This window comes from Aulonocara sp. 'chitande type north' Nkhata Bay, linkage group LG12 (assembly GCF_057382095.1).
Source record: "Aulonocara sp. 'chitande type north' Nkhata Bay isolate Kocher_YH1m ecotype deep benthic linkage group LG12, A_spYH_male_GT1.1, whole genome shotgun sequence".
In the NCBI taxonomy this organism is placed as follows: domain Eukaryota; kingdom Metazoa; phylum Chordata; class Actinopteri; order Cichliformes; family Cichlidae; genus Aulonocara; species Aulonocara sp. 'chitande type north' Nkhata Bay.
In genome coordinates this window covers 3509148-3527633 of record NC_141355.1, presented here as the reverse complement: position 1 = coordinate 3527633, position 18486 = coordinate 3509148, and the positions used below count along the sequence as shown (strand labels likewise).

General features: G+C 39.4%; 1 protein-coding gene across 5 annotated transcripts in view; it reads left to right on the top strand.

The window, feature by feature from the left end:
- The window catches only part of LOC147316679 (FK506-binding protein 15-like), a 34820-nt gene that overhangs the window by 1717 nt on the left and 14617 nt on the right, over positions 1-18486 (top strand). For all 5 annotated transcript variants that reach the window (XM_086313210.1, XM_086313214.1, XM_086313209.1 and 2 more), the window contains exons 2-12: positions 12753-12856; positions 12945-13023; positions 13215-13284; positions 13377-13451; positions 13651-13749; positions 13959-14108; positions 14224-14292; positions 16509-16652; positions 16778-16920; positions 17003-17051; positions 17138-17254. In XM_086313210.1, coding sequence (XP_086169336.1) covers positions 12753-12856; positions 12945-13023; positions 13215-13284; positions 13377-13451; positions 13651-13749; positions 13959-14108; positions 14224-14292; positions 16509-16652; positions 16778-16920; positions 17003-17051; positions 17138-17254 — 1099 coding nt within the window. The remainder of the gene's footprint in view (positions 1-12752; positions 12857-12944; positions 13024-13214; positions 13285-13376; positions 13452-13650; positions 13750-13958; positions 14109-14223; positions 14293-16508; positions 16653-16777; positions 16921-17002; positions 17052-17137; positions 17255-18486) is intronic.

Genomic DNA, 18486 nt, shown 5'->3' with positions numbered 1-18486 from the left:
AAAGATACCCCGTTCAAACATAACTCCACTATAGTTGATAAGAATGGGAGATATGTATTAGTGACTGGGGAGCTGCATACTACTCCAATTATTCTACTGAATGTCTATGGGCCCAACCATGACGATCCAGAATTCTATAGAAAGGTCTTCAGCTTAATTCCGGATATACCCAACAGTAATTTAATAATTGGAGGTGACTTTAACCTAGTATTAGATCCATATTTGGATAAATCCTTGTCCAAAAAAATCACACCGTGTAAAAGCAGTAATTTTATTAAAACATATATGAAGAATATGAATATCTGTGATGCGTGGAGAATTTTAAATCCATCAGGCAGAGAGTATTCTTTCCACTCCCACGTACACAATAGTTATTCAAGGATTGATTATTTTTTGGTGGATGGAAAAATGCTCCCCCTAATTCGAAATGCAACCTATCACAATATTATTATCTCTGATCACTGCCCCGTTACTTGTTCCTTTGCACTTAGTAACCCCATTAAAACATACAGAAATTGGAGATTTGACCCACAATTACTGAACGATTTAGAATTTAAACAATATATAAACTCTCAGATGTCTTTATTCTTTGATATAAACGATAATGCTGAGACCTCTCCAGATATACTATGGGAAACGTTTAAAGCTTATATCAGGGGGTTTATAATATCATATCAAGCGTCACGGAACAAAAGGAATAAATTAGAACAGCTAAATTTAGAAAAAAGAATCCACGAACTGGACGTCAATAATGCAATGGCTCCTTCTTTAGATAAGTATAATACTATTTGTGCACTAAAATATAAACTAAACCAAATATTATCTATTAATATTAATAGAACTTTCACTTTTGTGAGACAGAACTATTTTGAATTTGGGGATAAACCCCATAAGTTGCTAGCCAGACAACTAAAGAAACTAGAAAATGATAGAGCGATTCATAAAATCAGAACAAGTAACGGAAATCTGGTCACATCACACAAAGATATTAACGATAACTTTAGACAGTTTTATGAATCCCTCTATACTTCTCATCCCACTGCAGGGCCTAATGAAATGCAGGAATTTTTAGATAAATGTGATCTTCCTGTGTTAGACCAGACAAATGCCAATATTTTGAACGCTAAGATCACAATTGAAGAAATTACAAAATCTATCGGATCACTAAAAAACAACAAGAGTCCAGGCCCTGATGGGTTAGGGAATGAGTTCTATAAATATTTTAAGATCAAATTAAGTCCATATCTATTTAAATTATATAACCATGCATACAAAATGAGCACCCTACCTCCAACATTGAATGAAGCAACTATTATAGTACTTCCAAAAAAAGGCAAAGCACCGGAGGAAGTGGGATCATATAGACCTATTTCTCTATTAAATTCTGATCAAAAAATTCTGGCTAAAATACTAGCGAGTAGACTTAATACAGTAATAGATAAATTGGTGCATTCAGACCAAACAGGTTTCATTCCAAACAGGAGTTCTTTTAATAATCTTCGACGTCTATTTAATATAATCTATTCCCCCAAGGTACAACAGGACCTACTTATACTTAGTTTGGATGCCGAAAAGGCATTCGATCATGTGGAGTGGTCCTACCTCTTTGCAGTTCTAGAAAAATTTCAACTGGGACAAGATTTCATCTCTTGGATAAAACTACTTTATAATAATCCCACAGCCAGAATTCTTACAAATCAGACATTATCAACTCAGTTTAAACTCAGCAGAGGTACAAGACAAGGATGCGCTCTTAGTCCATTATTATTTGCCCTGGCTTTGGAACCCTTAGCACAGACAATTCGAACCCATATGGATATACACGGTTATGATACAACATACACTTCTAATTCTATATCGCTCTATGCTGACGACATATTATTATACATAACAAAACCATTAATATCCCTCCCAGCAATTCTCTCCGTGATTGATAAATTTAGTACTTTCGCAGGTTACAAGATTAACTGGGGAAAAAGCGAAATACTGCCCATTAAATTAGAGAATAAACAATGGCTTACATCTCTCCCATTTAAAATATCCTATGAAAAAATCACTTACTTGGGCATTACAATACCAAAAAAATACAGCTCCCTAATGAAAGAGAATTTTCTTCCCTTACTGGAGAAACTTAAAAATAACATTCAGTACTGGAGGACACTTCCTATTTCTTTAATAGGGAGAGTGAATTCAATAAGAATGGTATTCCTCCCGCAGTATTTGTATCTGGTTCAAAACATCCCAATTTTCTTGCCCAAATCTTTTTTTAAAAAGATGGACGCCATCATTATGCCATTTATATGGAATTATAAAACACATAGAATAAAAAAAGACCACCTATGCAAACATAGATCCCTTGGTGGACTTACACTACCTAACTTTATGTACTACTACTGGGCATCAAATTTAAGAATAATTTCCCTTCTATTGGATGACACAGCAATACTCCCTAACGGCTTACAGATGGAGCGGGAGGATTGCCTTCCTTACTGTGTTGGTGGAATACTACTCTCTCCTATTCTTTTGACAAACTCATATTACAATTCGAATCCAGTGATTTATAATACCGTACAAATTTGGAGACAAATAATTAAGCACTTCAAATTGAAAAAACTATCAATGTGTACATCCATTACAGCTAACCCCTCTTTCCTTCCATCATGTGTAGACGGAGCTTTCAATATATGGCAGGAATTGGGAATCTGTAAATTAAAAGATTTATACCTAAATGATACTTTTATGTCATTCCAACATTTAAAAGATAGATTTGGATTGCCTCACAGTCATTTTTTTAGATATCTTCAACTAAGAGACTATATCCGTACATACCTGCCACAATTTGAAAACATATCGTCCGATCCTTTGGACAGATGTCTTAGTGATGGAAGGGGGTTTGAACAGAGAATTTCATTATTTTATAATTCAATACAGGAGATGAGTATACCTTCAACTACTTCAATCAAAGAGGAGTGGGAAAAAGATTTTGGGACTCTCCTATCAGAAGATTTCTGGCAGGAGGCCTTACACAATATAAATACGCCTTTTATTAATTCCCGTCACTGTTTAATTCAGTACAAAATTATACACAGACTACACTATTCAAGGGAAAAACTTCACAAAATGTATCCAGAGTGTTCCCCCCTCTGTGAAAAATGCAAGATACACTATGGAAATCTGTTACATTGTTTTGCACTATGTCCAAGGCTTCAGGGTTTTTGGTATGATATTTTTACTTATATGTCTAATATTTTTAAAAGTAAGATTGAACCAAATCCGACAGTAATCATCTTTGGGATTTCCAACGAAACACAAAATTTACAACATTCTCAAAAAAGGTTTATGGCATATGCTTTGATTATTGCAAAGAAATTGATCCTGCAGCTTTGGAAAGGTAATGAGACTCCTGTATTAAAAATGTGGCTTACTGAACTTATAAACACTCTTCACCTTGAAAAAAATAAGATATAGTATGAATGACAATGTAAAAGATTTTGAATTAATCTGGCACCCTTTACTTATATACCTTGGGAAAATATAAAACTTTGTTTACTTGTTTCTCTTCCCTTTTGCCGACAGCCGGGGTATTGGGACCCCTTATGGGTGACTGCGGGGTTTTTTTTTTTTTTGTTTTTTTTTTTTTTTTTTTTTTTTTTTTTTGTTGTTGTTGTTGGTGTCGTTTAATTATTTGCCTTGTTAGTTTAGAGAAAAAAAGGAGCATAAGCTATGTTATGTCAATTTGTAAAAACTACAATCATGATACTTGCTCTCAATAAAAATATTTGAAACAGAAACTAAAGCCACAAAAGCAGCATGATATGGGACGTCTAAAACTGTGACACACAGTTTAAAAATAATAATAAAATGAATACAATGAGAACACTGCAGGCTGATTCACAGTGATATAGACACTTTGATGGCTATACTACATTTAACTGTGGTATACAGTTATGTGAAAAAGAGTTCACATGACTCTATAGAGTTTACTGCTTCCATAGGAATTAGGAAGGTAAACGGTCATTGATAAGAATGGGGACGTATGTCCGTAGAAGCAAGTTTTGGACGTTTGGACGTGTTTTAAAATACTACCAATGGAAAAATAAAAACCAGTGTTTTAAGAGTACTATAGAGTTTGTACTGGGGAATACATGATGTAATCCCAGTTGTTAATGCAAACTGTGTGTCACGTTGTCATGGGAATGTGTGTGTATTCATTTAACCATTCACAAAATGTGTAAACATATTTATACTTGATTTTGACTTAGCTTCTTAGTCTGTTTTACACTACTGGAAATGCAGTTAGAGCATAGGACACGTGCCACAAATACCCATTCAATCAGTAAGAGCAGTTTCACATTGATATGCCAAAAAACCAAATCATTTTCGCTTCACCTTTACTGCGCTATGGGACGTTATATTTTATGTTGACTGTATCCACTAAGCTTCAGAGCTCTAATGTGCAGCACTATAAAGAGCGCTCGCAGCAATAAAACAGTTAACCTGTTTTGAATTGTGTATTTTACCACTGCATACTAAATCACTAGATTAACAATTTTATAAAGTATTAATCTAATTTTTTTCTTTCTTGCAACAGTGATGTATTTTATTGTTAAATTTTTATGTTCTCTCTAAATTTCTAAAAACCATGAACTCATTATCTGATAATCATGTCTCGAGCTGGACCAGGTGACACTCATAGAGCATCTGGGAGATGTATTGTGGAGTAAAAGGCCATCTATCGAGGGCTAAAGGTTGGCTGAGACAGCCATGTAACAGGACAATGATGCCAAGCACACTATCAAACCTATGAATAAATTTAGTCATTCATTTATTTATTCTTTTACATTTTTCAGCCAAAGCCTGGCCTTAGAATGTGGTAGCTTAAAGCAGCTGTGTGTAAATTCGAACCTTTGCATAACAATTAAAACAATTAATTTGACACTATTTTCAAAATGCAGCGTTTTGCAGCTTTCTTAGTGTCATTGGAAAAGTAGTTCCAGAAGCTTGAATTATTTCTTCTTCTTTAAAGAAAAAAGGGATCTGTGTGTTGAAAGACCCAAACTTGGTGCACTTTTGTCATGGGACAGACTCACTGAGTATTAGGAAAGCTTCCAGCTGACTTTTTAATCTTTGCCACTTTTCTCATGCCTCCTCCCTCTGCACGAGTTCTGTGTGACTGTAGTGCAGTGTGTGTGTGAGCGTTTGGGATCAGTGGCAAGCGTAGAGCCTGTTGTTGAGGAGGGACAAGTGTTATGGAATCTAATTCCTCTCACATGCTGCTTGTTAGAGTAGACTGGAGTTGAAGGCTTCTGCTACAGCCCATCTCTTCCCTCCAAAGACCCGTGCAGCACTAAAGCCAGAGCGCTGCGCTTTTCTTCTTTTTCTGCTACGCTGTTGAATTTGTCACACAAGTGTGATAGCACTGGGGGTTGAGTGGTCAGCATAGCAAGCGAGACGAGCATTGGAACAAGCATTAAAAGGATTCTGACTCACACATGCAAACTGGCTGCCCCTCCTCAGCCCAGTTCCTTACCGTCGGAGATGAATGCGTTAAGGCTTTCAACATGTCTGTTCTGGGAGATGCCAGTGATTACCAGTGGAAGGAGTTCCAGGGGTCAGTATCAGGCTGCCACCAGTGACTAAAAATTACTTGGCAAGTAATTGGATAACGAACTAATCATTTCAGCCATTTGCTTATAAAATATGTGATTAGAGAAAGAATCTTGATGTCATGTGAAATATGTGACAGACAGTTTACTTACTGTCCCACATAATTTACCCCCCATATGGAAAAGAAATAGAATAAACTTATAAAAGACTTGCATCAGATGTGGCCTTCTTCATATAGTGAATCATATAAGGCTGATATGATTCACTCATGAAAGTGGCCACTTTCATATATTGTTTTAGTAAATATCCAAAAGATACAAGTTTCATTTATATCATTTTTCAAGGGATCTTATGTGTTTTCACTCTTGTATGCTTTTCATACAAGTTTCACACAAGACAGATACAAACGTCAGAAGATTTATAAATATCTCTTCCATATGGGTATTATGACTGTGGACAAAATAGTATATTTGAATTTTAAAAACAAAACAAACATCAGCTGGTAGTGGTTAAAATGGTTACAATAATGACATCTTGATGCCAGCTCGATGATGTGTGGTTTTGTGACACTTTCTTGTTTACACATGTCTGGTTGCTATATATACAGTTTATACCTGGGAACTTGACTATAAAATAAAATGTTGGTGCTGTTACCGCCGTCTGGCGGGTACTGCCTGTGGTCAACAGTATTCTGATGATCACAGGGCTCACTGTTGCCTTCACCTTCCACATCTCTAGCTCTTGGTATTCCTCAAGCTTTTGTGTTCTTTGCTATCACTTGCGATGGCTATATCTGTTACTACAGACTTCTTCCGCTTCTTGCCCACCACTACTACATGTGGTTGGTTAGCTGCCACCAATTTGTCCATCAGTATCTGGAAGTCTTGGCCTGGTCATTCTCAACCACAACCACCATTTCAGCCTGCACCTGGGCTCGTGCCTAGTGTTGTAGACCCAGCCTCTGTCAGTCTTGTGCATATTCCTGTGCTGCCATGATTAGTGCCTCTGTGCTGTATTTTAGTCCAGCTTTGTCCAGCCATTTGTAGGATCAGTTGTGTCAGACCTTCCCAAAGTGTGGGGGGCGCAGAGCCATGGCGGGGCGGGGCGGGGGGGGGGGGGGGGCGCGGGATGGAAAGGGGGGAAAAAAACAAAACGCTTGGACACTGCTAGCACGGGCACCTACAGAAACGCAAAGCAGGAGATGAAGCATCGCTGAATATGTTTCCAAACCAACTTCATTCTAAGCCAAAGACTAGAAAATATGGTGAAGCAAATCTGCCCTTTGGCTTCACCTGCACAAGTGCCGAGGTAGGTCTCCCTGCAGAGACAAACAGTATCCCACATTCGTGATTTTTTTGTTCACAAACACTTCTTGTAATGACTAACTACTTCTGACATTTTGGAGATATACAGTGGGGCAAAAAAGTATTTAGTCAGCCACCGATTGTGCAAGTTCCCCCACCTAAAATGATGACAGAGGTCAGTAATTTGCACCAGAGGTACACTTCAACTGTGAGAGACAGAATGTGAAAAAAAAATCCATGAATCCACATGGTAGGATTTGTAAAGAATTTATTGGTAAATCAGGGTGGAAAATAAGTATTTGGTCAATAACAAAAATACAACTCAATACTTTGTAACATAACCTTTGTTGGCAATAACAGAGGTCAAACGTTTACTATAGGTCTTTACCAGGTTTGCACACACAGTAGCTGGTATTTTGGCCCATTCCTCCATGCAGATCTTCTCGAGAGCAGTGATGTTTTGGGGCTGTCGCCGAGCAACACGGACTTTCAACTCCCGCCACAGATTTTCTATGAGGTTGAGGTCTGGAGACTGGCGAGGCCACTCCAGGACTTTCAAATGCTTCTTACGGAGCCACTCCTTTGTTGCCCGGGCGGTGTGTTTTGGATCATTGTCATGTTAGAAGACCCAGCCTCGTTTCATCTTCAAAGTTCTCACTGATGGAAGGAGGTTTTGGCTCAAAATCTCACGATACATGGCCCCATTCATTCTGTCCTTAACACGGATCAGTCATCCTGTCCCCTTGGCAGAAAAACAGCCCCATAGCATGATGTTTCCACCCCCATGCTTCACAGTAGGTATGGTGTTCTTGGGATGCAACTCAGTATTCTTCTTCCTCCAAACACGACGAGTTGAGTTTATACCAAAAAGTTCTACTTTGGTTTCATCTGACCACATGACATTCTCCCAATCCTCTGCTGTATCATCCATGTGCTCTCTGGCAAACTTCAGACGGGCCTGGACATGCACTGGCTTCAGCAGCGGAACACGTCTGGCACTGCGGGATTTGATTCCCTGCCGTTGTAGTGTGTTACTGATGGTGACCTTTGTTACTTTGGTCCCAGCTCTCTGCAGGTCATTCACCAGGTTCCCCCGTGTGGTTCTGGGATCTTTGCTCACCGTTCTCATGATCATTTTGACCTCACGGGATGAGATCTTGCGTGGAGCCCCAGATCGAGGGAGATTATCAGTGGTCTTGTATGTCTTCCATTTTCTGATGATTGCTCCCACAGTTGATTTTTTCACACCAAGCTGCTTGCCTATTGTAGATTCACTCTTCCCAGTCTGGTGCAGGTCTACAATACTTTTCCTGGTGTCCTTCGAAAGCTCTTTGGTCTTGGCCATGGCGGAGTTTGGAGTCTGACTGTTTGAGGCTGTGGACAGGTGTCTTTTATACAGATGATGAGTTCAAACAGGTGCCATTCATACAGGTAACGAGTGGGGGACAGAAAAGCTTCTTACAGAAGACGTTACAGGTCTGTGAGAGCCAGAGATTTTCCTTGTTTGAGGTGACCAAATACTTATTTTCCACCCTAATTTACGAATAAATTCTTTACAAATCCTACCATGTGGATTCATGGATTTTTTTTTCACATTCTGTCTCTCACAGTTGAAGTGTACCTCTGGTGCAAATTACTGACCTCTGTCATCATTTTAAGTGGGGGAACTTGCACAATCGGTGGCTGACTAAATACTTTTTTACCCCACTGTACATACTATACTATACTTTATACAGTAAAGTTACAGCGGGATACAAATAACATCAGGCTGATCCTGCCACGATTTGTTCCCCGGTTCAAATCATGGACAAACAGGATCCCACAGCTGTTTATGTTTTTAAACCCATTTTGCACAGAGAGGCATTTTTTGAAAAAGCAATGTTGAATATTATTACACGGGGAAAAAAACAACTACACGTAAAATAATCACACTGTGACGCCTCTGCCTTTGTAAATGGAGGGACAGTAACTGTGTGTAAAACCTGCAGTCAGTCAGATTAACAGTATTTTGTGTCTGCCATTCTGCAGTTCATCTCATGTAAACAATAACGTGGCCACAGCGTGACGTGGAAAAAGGCACATACCTTTGATGTTGTGTGACGAACTCTGTATTCCTCGTCCACACTAAACTCAAAAAAGGAGTTTTAAAAATCTCAGTTTTCAGTGATTCGAAACGCCGTTTCCATGTGGACGAAACAGCTGCGTGTTCAAAAATACTCGTGTAGGTGCGGACGTAGCGTAAAAGAGTTAGTCGTTTATTTTCTTACTACCTGTAATTTATTGCAGATTACTTGTATTTGCTTAATTATTTACTAAATGTTTGAAATAAACCGCAATGGAGCAAAATATGGGGGTGTGTGTGGTTGGAGGATGTGTGCGCGCGAACATTTTTCTTGTAAAACAAAGGGGGCCCAGCAAAAAAAGTTTGGGAACCACTGAGTTGTGTCATCTTTCCGACATACTGGCGGATCTTTGTTTCATCCTGAACAGTGGTTCTGGCACTCACTAGTCCCAAGCTTCTTTCCTTCCACTTAGCGTAAAGTGTCAGAGTGCTGGACTTTTGTGGTGAAACCTTCCATGCATGCTAGGGAACTTTCTTGCCCTGATGTCAGTGGGACCAGTCTCCTCCTTTGACTGTCTTATTATCCCAGTAAAGTATCTGATGACTGACAGGACATATGTGGCAACTCCCTGAATCGTGTTTTTCTTGTTCAGCTGACTCCTTAATCTCTACACAAATGCTATGGCAAGGGGGAGTGAGGAAGTTGGGTCATAAAATATAAAGACAGCAGGAATAAATAACAAATATGAGACATGTATACAAAACAAGAGAAAGGCACACATTAGAGCGGCGGTCTCCAACCTTTTGCACCACGGACCAGTTTAATATCAGACAATATTTTCACGGACCAGCCTTTAAGGTGTCGCGGACAAATACAACAAAATAAAATGATACAGACAAAGACAAACTGTGGTATTTTGCAAATATAATAATAAACCGAATTCACTGTGTAATTGTGTAACTTTATTAGCAGCCACCTCCTGAAATGCGCCAACAACATTGAGAGTAACATCCTCTCTGTCTTGATGCATGCTCAGTGAGTAAATCTCCAAAGGTTGATTCTGTTCCTCTGGACGTAGCGTTTGGGGAAACCTGCAGTCAGCTGAGACTGAAGAAGTCACTTGGATGAGTGACGAAACGTTTCTCCCACAAAACGCTACGTCCAGACGAACAGAATCAACCTTTGGAGATCCTCCTCTCTGCTTCTTGATGCTCTCTGATCGCTATGGCAATGCGTAAATAGTTCTTTCAAAATAAGACATACGACTACAACACGGAAAAAGACCCAGGGAAACCGACTTAACGATAAAAACCCTGAAAACCATACATTTCACACCCGAGCCTCAACTCTTGCGGCCCGGCACCAAACGACTCACGGACCAGTACCGGTCCGCGGCCCGGGTGTTGGGGACCGCTGCATTAGAGGACAAAAACACAAAAAAGGTGTACAGTAGTTGGGAGCGCTGTGCTGCTGCATATGTCTGAATAATGCCCATAAAGGCAGCATGGAGGGAAGTTAGCCATCTGTCAGAACTGCAGGAAGGTGTGATGAAGAAACTGGTGCCTAAGAAGTACAACAAGCTGTCCATACTCGAGGCCTGGTGAATTGCCAAGCTAAGATTCACAACCAGCACCAGCAGGCCAGCATCAGTCTTTCAAAGGATATCAGGGTGACAGGTCTGTAGTCATTTAACCCAGTGACCAAGATGATTGTGGAGTGCTTGAAATGGGAGGGGACTTCACACAGTTTCAGGGATCTGTTGAAGATCAGTGTGAAGATGGGAACCAGCTGGTCAGAGCATACTTTGAGGCAGGAGGGTGACACACTGTCTGGACCTGGTTCCTTCCTGGTCTTTGTCTCTTGAAGACTTGCCATCACACATAAGAGTAGGTGGGATTTCAGTAAAGAGGGGTGGGTGGTGGGGGCAGCACCATGACACTGTGGCTACGTCCACACCTCGTTTTCTCTCCGTTTTGGCCTCCTGTTCACACTGAGACGGCGTTTTCACTGAAGGAAAATGCAGCGTTTTGAAAACGCTCTCGAAAATGCATACATTTAAAAACAGTGCTTTCACGTCGCGGTGTGGACAGCGAAAAGACTTTTTGAAAACAATTACATTTTAGTCATGTGATGCAGTCATGTGACCAATTAAACTAAGAAGGCATTATACGGCAGTTGTTTTGTTTGCTCTCAATTTTGACAGTCCTATTAAAGATTAATATCAGTTTGTACATGCTGCAGATGGCTTTTCTTCAAATTCTTTAATTCTCACTCGCTTTCGCTTTCAGACGAAAACGCCGTTTTCAAATCTATCCGGGCTAGTGTGGATGTAGCCTGTGCCTGACAACTGTCTTTGTAGTCTACCTGTATAAGAAATAGAGGTGGGAATCACCATACATCCCACGATACGATATTATCACAATACTTAACGCACAATACGATATTATTGCAATTTTTTAAAAATATTTTGCGATATTCAGATTCTGTACATAAAGGTAAACTTTATCAATATTCATTTTATCTAATATCAAAGTCTCGCACTCAGTCTTTCTCTCAGTTCAGTTTTATTGTTGACAAACTGAACGGTTTGTATTACAGTCTAGTCCAACTTAACTGAATGCAACCATCTGGTACAATTACAGCTATTCTGAACTATGCAATATGAAAACTATGCAGCCCATTCAGCAACTGAAGAATTTAAAAGTAAATTAAAACAAAATATAATTTTACATTAAATAAAAAAGTTTTAAACTTAATTAAAATAAAACGTGTCTTAAATTAAAATAAGTAAACTGTCATGTTTATTGCTGCCAAAATAAAGTTAAACACATTTGGACAGTGAAGGAATGTCAGGATTCTTGCTCAGAAAAAGGATCAACATGCTCTGAAGTCAGAGCACAAAAACCTTTTTTGTAACAAAATATCGATTTCTGCTGTCCCTGTATCGATACATTATTAGCAAACAAAATATCACGATACTACAGAATCGATTCCCCCCCCCCCCCCCCCCAACCCTAGTAAGAAATAGAAACCCAGGCTGTTTTTGGTTAGCTCAGTAGTCAGTGTTACTAGCTTTAATTGGTATGTCTCTGGCTGTTGTAGTAGTACTACTACTACTACTACTACTACTACTACTACTACTACTACTAATAATAATAATAATAATAATAATAATAATAATAATAATAATAATAATAATAATAATAATAAAAATAATAATAAAAACAAGCAAGCATTGTTATTTCTTTTGTAGCTATTTTTAATTACTTAATACAGTAAAATGCAATGACATAAGGGAACAGATTTTAGTCAAGCATGCCTATCAGACGTATAAACGTATACAGTATTACCACCGTAGCAATAACCTTCTACCAATGTGTGGTAAACAGTTGGGCTGAAGAGTTCGGCTCACTGCTCAGCCCCTGTGGCACAGAGGCCCTTCCCCGGAACAATGTCACATCTACTGGTGCATTCTGCCATGCTGCCGTGTTGGTGTCACTTCAGCTGGTCAAGATTCTGTTTGAGGGGAGATCCCCCAGGAAACCATCTGTCATCTATTTGGGATCATGGTTTGATGTTTCAGACATGCATACAATATAATAATTTTTATTTAATCATTTTAATTTCCATGACATTATTTTGCATACTTTCATTCCCAACACATTACCCAGTATCAGTATAGATGTCCAGCATGTTTTTTTTTTTTTGTTTTTTTTTTTAAAGCACCATATAGCAATGCAAATACAACCACATGTACATAATCTTTTGTGTTTTTTAGGGCCAAGCTGGCTTCCCTGTTTGGATTAGACCAGGAAACCAGTCAGGGGAACGAGTCATTCCAGTACACAGCCCCCAAACAGCCTAGAAAGAGCTCCAACCAAGGTAACAGTCTCAGAACTGCAGCATTGCTGAATTTACATCCAGTTGTCGTGCAGAGCCACCACTGATCATTTCTTTAATATTATTGCAGCTCCATCCAATCAGAAGCCAGCTCTACAACCTGGAGCTCCAGCAGTATTATTTGCAACAGCAGTCCAAGCCTTCAGATAGTGAGTTTGAAAACCATTTTTAAGCACTCATCTAAATATGTCAGGTGCTATATTCTAAATGTCAGTTTTCATGTTTATTTGTTTTTTACATCTGTTTGGAGCATTATCCCCCTTTTCTTTACACAAATTAAACTCTTTACTCCCCCAAAGTTCTCTCTCTGTTCACTGAACAGCTGTGTTGTCTCATGTAGTATTAATGGACAGTACATGAAGCAGGGAAAGCTGGGAGCTGCTGTGCTGGGCAACCATACAACAAAAGAGGTTGGAGCTTTGTTATTTAGTCTCTTACTTTATGCTCCTGGTTTGACTTTTGTTTGGTTTTTAATAATGAGCTCAGCTCTTCTTTTCTTCAGTACAAGCTGCTTCTGTATTTAAGCCAACAGAAACAAGTAACCTCTGCCAAGATTCACGTGGGCTTTGCTTTCACGGTGAGTATAGTCATGAAGGATACAAAAGTAGATGCACCATCTGAAAATGTTAGTTATATATTTCCGATAATCATTGCGATACCTGTTTAAACCCTGTTCTTTAGATAGTTTTTCTTTTGAAAAGCTTGTAGCAGCTGTAAAGAATAGCTGTTTCCCCCACTGACTGTTTTCATGGCTACATGCTCTTCTTCCTCTGCAGGTACAGCAAAACAATTATTGCACTTTTTATGATGACCAGAGGCAGAACTGGTCCCTTATGTTTGAGTCAGAGAAATCAGCTTCAGACTTCTGCAAAGAGGTGAGCCTCAAATAATAAATACTGTGATTACAGTTGGGCCAACACAAAACAAACAGACTTTGTTTATTGACAGCACAAAGTCCAAAAGTATCAGGCGATCTTCAAAAAACGATGTGTGTAGTCCACATTATGTACAAGCATGATGAAGAAGTCTTCACAAATTTCTCATGTGTGGGACTAATAAAGGTTATCTTATCTTTTATCATCAGGTATGTTTAGCAAAAGTGAACAGCGCTGCGACTGTAGATGTAGTGGTACTCCAGGACCTCAGTCTTGGTGAGGGCCAGTCAGTGGAGAATGGAGACTCTGTGGAGGTGGTGTACACGGGCTGGCTTTTGGAGAACCACACTTGTGGACAGGTCAAACACTCACATCATTCATTTTAACAAGTATCAGTGTTTTTTGTTTTTTCTCTTGTGGATTTTCTGGTTATGATGACGAACAAGTCTTTGAATCTTATTTGTATTGCTACAGATGTTTGACTCCAACCAAAACAAAGACAAGTTGCTGCGACTGAAGATTGGAGCTGGGAAAGTGATCAGAGTGAGTGAAAGTATACTGCAGTGACTGTGAATAGTAGCTCAAAGGGCTGTCCACACAGGAAGTGACATGCAGTGATGTGGCAACCCAACACCATAAAAAGAATGGGTGAAATAAGTGCGGGCGATATGAAGTTGGTGGTTCGAGTGAAACTAAATGAGGTGGTTGCTGATTGGCATGGCAGGGTGCTAAATACATCGGAGGATTATCTAGGCAGCCTGAGCATTGAATGTGTGTTAGCAACCAACCTTCAGCAGCAAGATAATGCATGCTGAGCTAATTGCTTTCTGTGTGGATTCATTGAATCAAGTAAAACGTGAATGAATAATGTAGCTGTCATAGCTAAACACTGTAATTCCAGCTACATTTTTATGGAGCTCTGTGCAACTTGATAAACTCACTGATGCACACAGGATTTAAGTGAACTGAAGTTTGTGTGTCATTCATGTTAACACACTGTGTGACCAGACTGTCCTTCACTACGATGTTGTAATATTATATGTACGGTATGTACATCAACTAGCATATTTTAGGTATGATGATCAGAGTTCCTGTTACCATGACTAAGTAGCTTGTTGTAAAAGGACTAAGCTCGAAACATTATGCTCTCCATATTGCAGAGAGCTGCCTAATCTTCCCATCTTGACTGTTCTTGGAAAAGATTTAGTTCTACATTCAGTATTTAAAATTCAGTTTTATTTGTATAGCACCAAATGACAAAAACTGTCACCTCAAGTCTCTTTAAATTATAAGGTAAAGACCCTGCAATAATACAGACAAAACCTCAACAATCAAACCTCCTTTGAGCAAGCACTTGGCGACAGTGGTAAAGAGAAACTGCCTTAAAAGAGGAAGAAACCTCTTGGGGAGGGCGGTCATCTGCCATGACCAGTTGGGTTGATGGGAGGAAGACGGCATACAATACACACTGTGGAAGGGAGTCAGATATTAATAATGAATAATGATTATGATGGTGAGTGAAATAGAGCATCATGGTAAGCCCCCAGCAGCTAAGCCTATTGCAGCATAAGTAGAGGGGGATTCAGAATCACCTGATCCAGCCTTAACTATATCCTTTTTTTAGGCTTTATGAAAAAGGACAATTTTAAGACTAATCTTACACGTAGAGGGGAGCTCTGTCTCCCTGGGCCAAACTGGGAGCTGGTTCAACAGAAGAGGGGCCTGAAAACTGAAGGCTCTGCCTCCCATTAGGCCTGCAGAGTGAGAGCGAAGTGCTCTAATAGGGTGATATGGTACTACAAGGTCATTAAGAGAAGATGGGGCCTGATTATTTAAGACCTTGTATGTGAGGAGCAGGATTTTGGATTTAACAGGGAACCAATGAAGGGAAGCCAATACAGGAGAAATGTGCTCTCTCTTTCTAGTCCCTGTCAGGACTCTTGCTACTGAAGACTTTTCAGGGAGTTTTTAAGACATCCTGATGATTATAATGAATTACAGTACAGCCAGTGAAGAGAGAAAACTCATCCCTATCAGTACTGATGTTGCAGAAATCTTTGTGCTTTTCTTTTTTTTTTCTTTTCTTTGTACAAGACTTGGTGATGGGAATAATCATCATTGTCTGACATGCCTCATGCTAGCTTGTGATGTAATTTGACAAGCTAACAAAACACTAGAGGGTTCTATTCTTATGTTATAGATTGTAACCTGCACTGTGCTTAGAGCCGTTTGTTTCTCACTTAGAGAGACTACAGCCCACATTCTTCACTGTCCACAGACTGTTAGTCAACCAAGAAAGTTGGAGAATGCCTCATTTTTAAAGATATGTTACAGTTCATTCACTCATTAAAAATAAAAAGCACATAATACATGAAACGGCTTAGCTACTGCCTGCTTAAATGACAAAAAAAGCCAATATTACATTCTCACATTAGGTTTGATATTAATTTGTTTTACAATGCTGGGGTCGTAAATGAGACCAGTGGATTAGCCAGCTGCTTTTAGGCTCACCTTAACTTATGATGTTGTCGATTAAATAAATATAATTTTCAGTTTATTAAATCATCACTTATTTATATTTGCTCTTGTGTTGGGTCTGTCCTGCATTTCTAATCATCCAAAAATGCTACAGTTCCTTTTGAAAGGTTCTAGCATAGCTTTAAATTAGTGTGTGAGCACTGAGATTGTGCCGTTTATCACTCTTCTGTTGCTATTATGTTATTACCTCATCTCTTTCCTCTCCTTCGCTGTATGCACAGGGCTGGGAGGAAGGGATGCTGGGGATGAAGAAGGCAGGCCGTCGTCTCATTGTCATCCCACCCGATTTAGCTTACGGATCTAAGGGTGTCCCTAACCGTGTCCCGGCTAACAGCACTCTTATCTTTGAAGCAGAGCTTCGACGGGTAACATCCGCTGCACAGTCCTCGACATCTCCCTCATCTGCTTGTATCTGTTTTAGCAACTATAGTCTACCGTTCAACCACTTTCTGAAATATTAGAAGCTTATTGAGCTTGTTTTGTGGTTTAGGTCAAGTTCTCAAAGGACAGTGGCTCTGATCGGGCAAGTGCTGGCTCCAGAGACTCTGCTGCTCCTTCCCCAGCCCTCAGTATTGAAAATCTGGTCCCAGAGCCCTCAGCACAGGCCCCCTCTTCAGGTTCAGGAAGACCAGGGTAAGATTTAAACCTGATAAAATAGTTAGCACTATTATTCTAAACTTTTTTTTCCCTCACAGTAGCTGATTTGTCTTCCCAGGGAGCCACCACTTCGTGCAAAGTCAAACTCTCTGAGTGAGCAGCTGGCTGTAAGCAAGCACCTCATTTTGTGTTTTTGGTATTCATTTGTTTTGGTGCTGTGAAGATTGGAGCTGCTATTCTTCTCCAATTTCAGAACCCAGATGCTACTAAAGCCAAACTGATTTCTCGGATGGCAAAAATGGGCCAGCCCATGCTGCCGTTTCTGACAGGGGCGGCCAGCCAGCCTGAATCCAGTGACTCTGAGCTTGAGGTCAGTATCTTGTCATGTGTACTGGTTTAGCATTTTCCTGTTGTCAGTAACCTAAATATTACTGCCCTTGTATCCAAAGCCTGATAAACTTTATTCCTGTACCTGTAGATCATTTTAAACCCACAGGTGCTTAAAATACTCTCCAGAAAATGTACCTGAATCCTGCAGCTAAGCCTGGTTTAGTGTATTTTTAGGCATTTCTTTAAAAAGATTTCTATCTTTGGAAATGACCACCGCCCTCCTGTAGGGCCAGTGTACTGTTTGTAGCTGTAGTCCACGAGGTAGAGCAGGTCATCCACTAATTGGAAAGTTGGTGTTTAAATCCCTGCCTGCTCCAGTCTCCATACCAAACACCGCTGGACAAGATACTAACCCAGTGCTCTGCAATGGATGCGTCATGAATACGCGTATGAATGTTAGATAGAAAACACTTGCTGCCAGTATGCTGGGGTTCTTACTGGTGGATGGGAGCGTTGCTTCTTCATGTTTTCAGGTCATGGAATGGGTCCTGACTGTCGTTTGCACTTTAACTATTATTAGGGTTGTTATTAGAAGTATTAGCGTTATTAGTGTTATCTGCAGTACCTGCTTCAAAAGACTTGGTGTTTAAGCTTCACAGGACAAATTTATGGTAAAAACTTCATGTCAGGAAGTCCCTGAGATTGTTCCTTGGCTCTCACAGCTGATCTAGAGTAGGAGGCTATTTTCTGTAAAAAAAACAAAGGAAAATTAGTCCAGTGCTTTAATTGCTTAACTTTGTCTGTACAAAACCCACAAACGCCGTATATGGAATAAAATGGCTCCTTGCTTATGTTTTCACAAAAGATGAAACTGTTTTATATTGTATGTTATTTCTTGTTACATTTAAAGTGGCATCTGAGTGAAATGTGGATCAGCTGGCACTTAGCCACACTGTCCCAAACACAACTGTACTTCATACTGTTGTGTGTCTGTGTGTCTCCATGGATGTGCACAAACACAAATGTTTGGATGTTTTTCTGTTTGTAAAACATTTACATGTTTTACTTTTTTCCCTTTTATTAATGATATTTAAAACATATGGTTAAAATAGTGTTTTATGTTTGTCTTTAGCAATAGAAGACAGTGTGTATGAGTCATTAAATTTCAGGTTAGTTTGATTTTACAAAACTGCGATTGTAACCATATTTTTTAATATGACTAATAATGAATAACTAATAATAAGTATATATATATATATATATATATATATG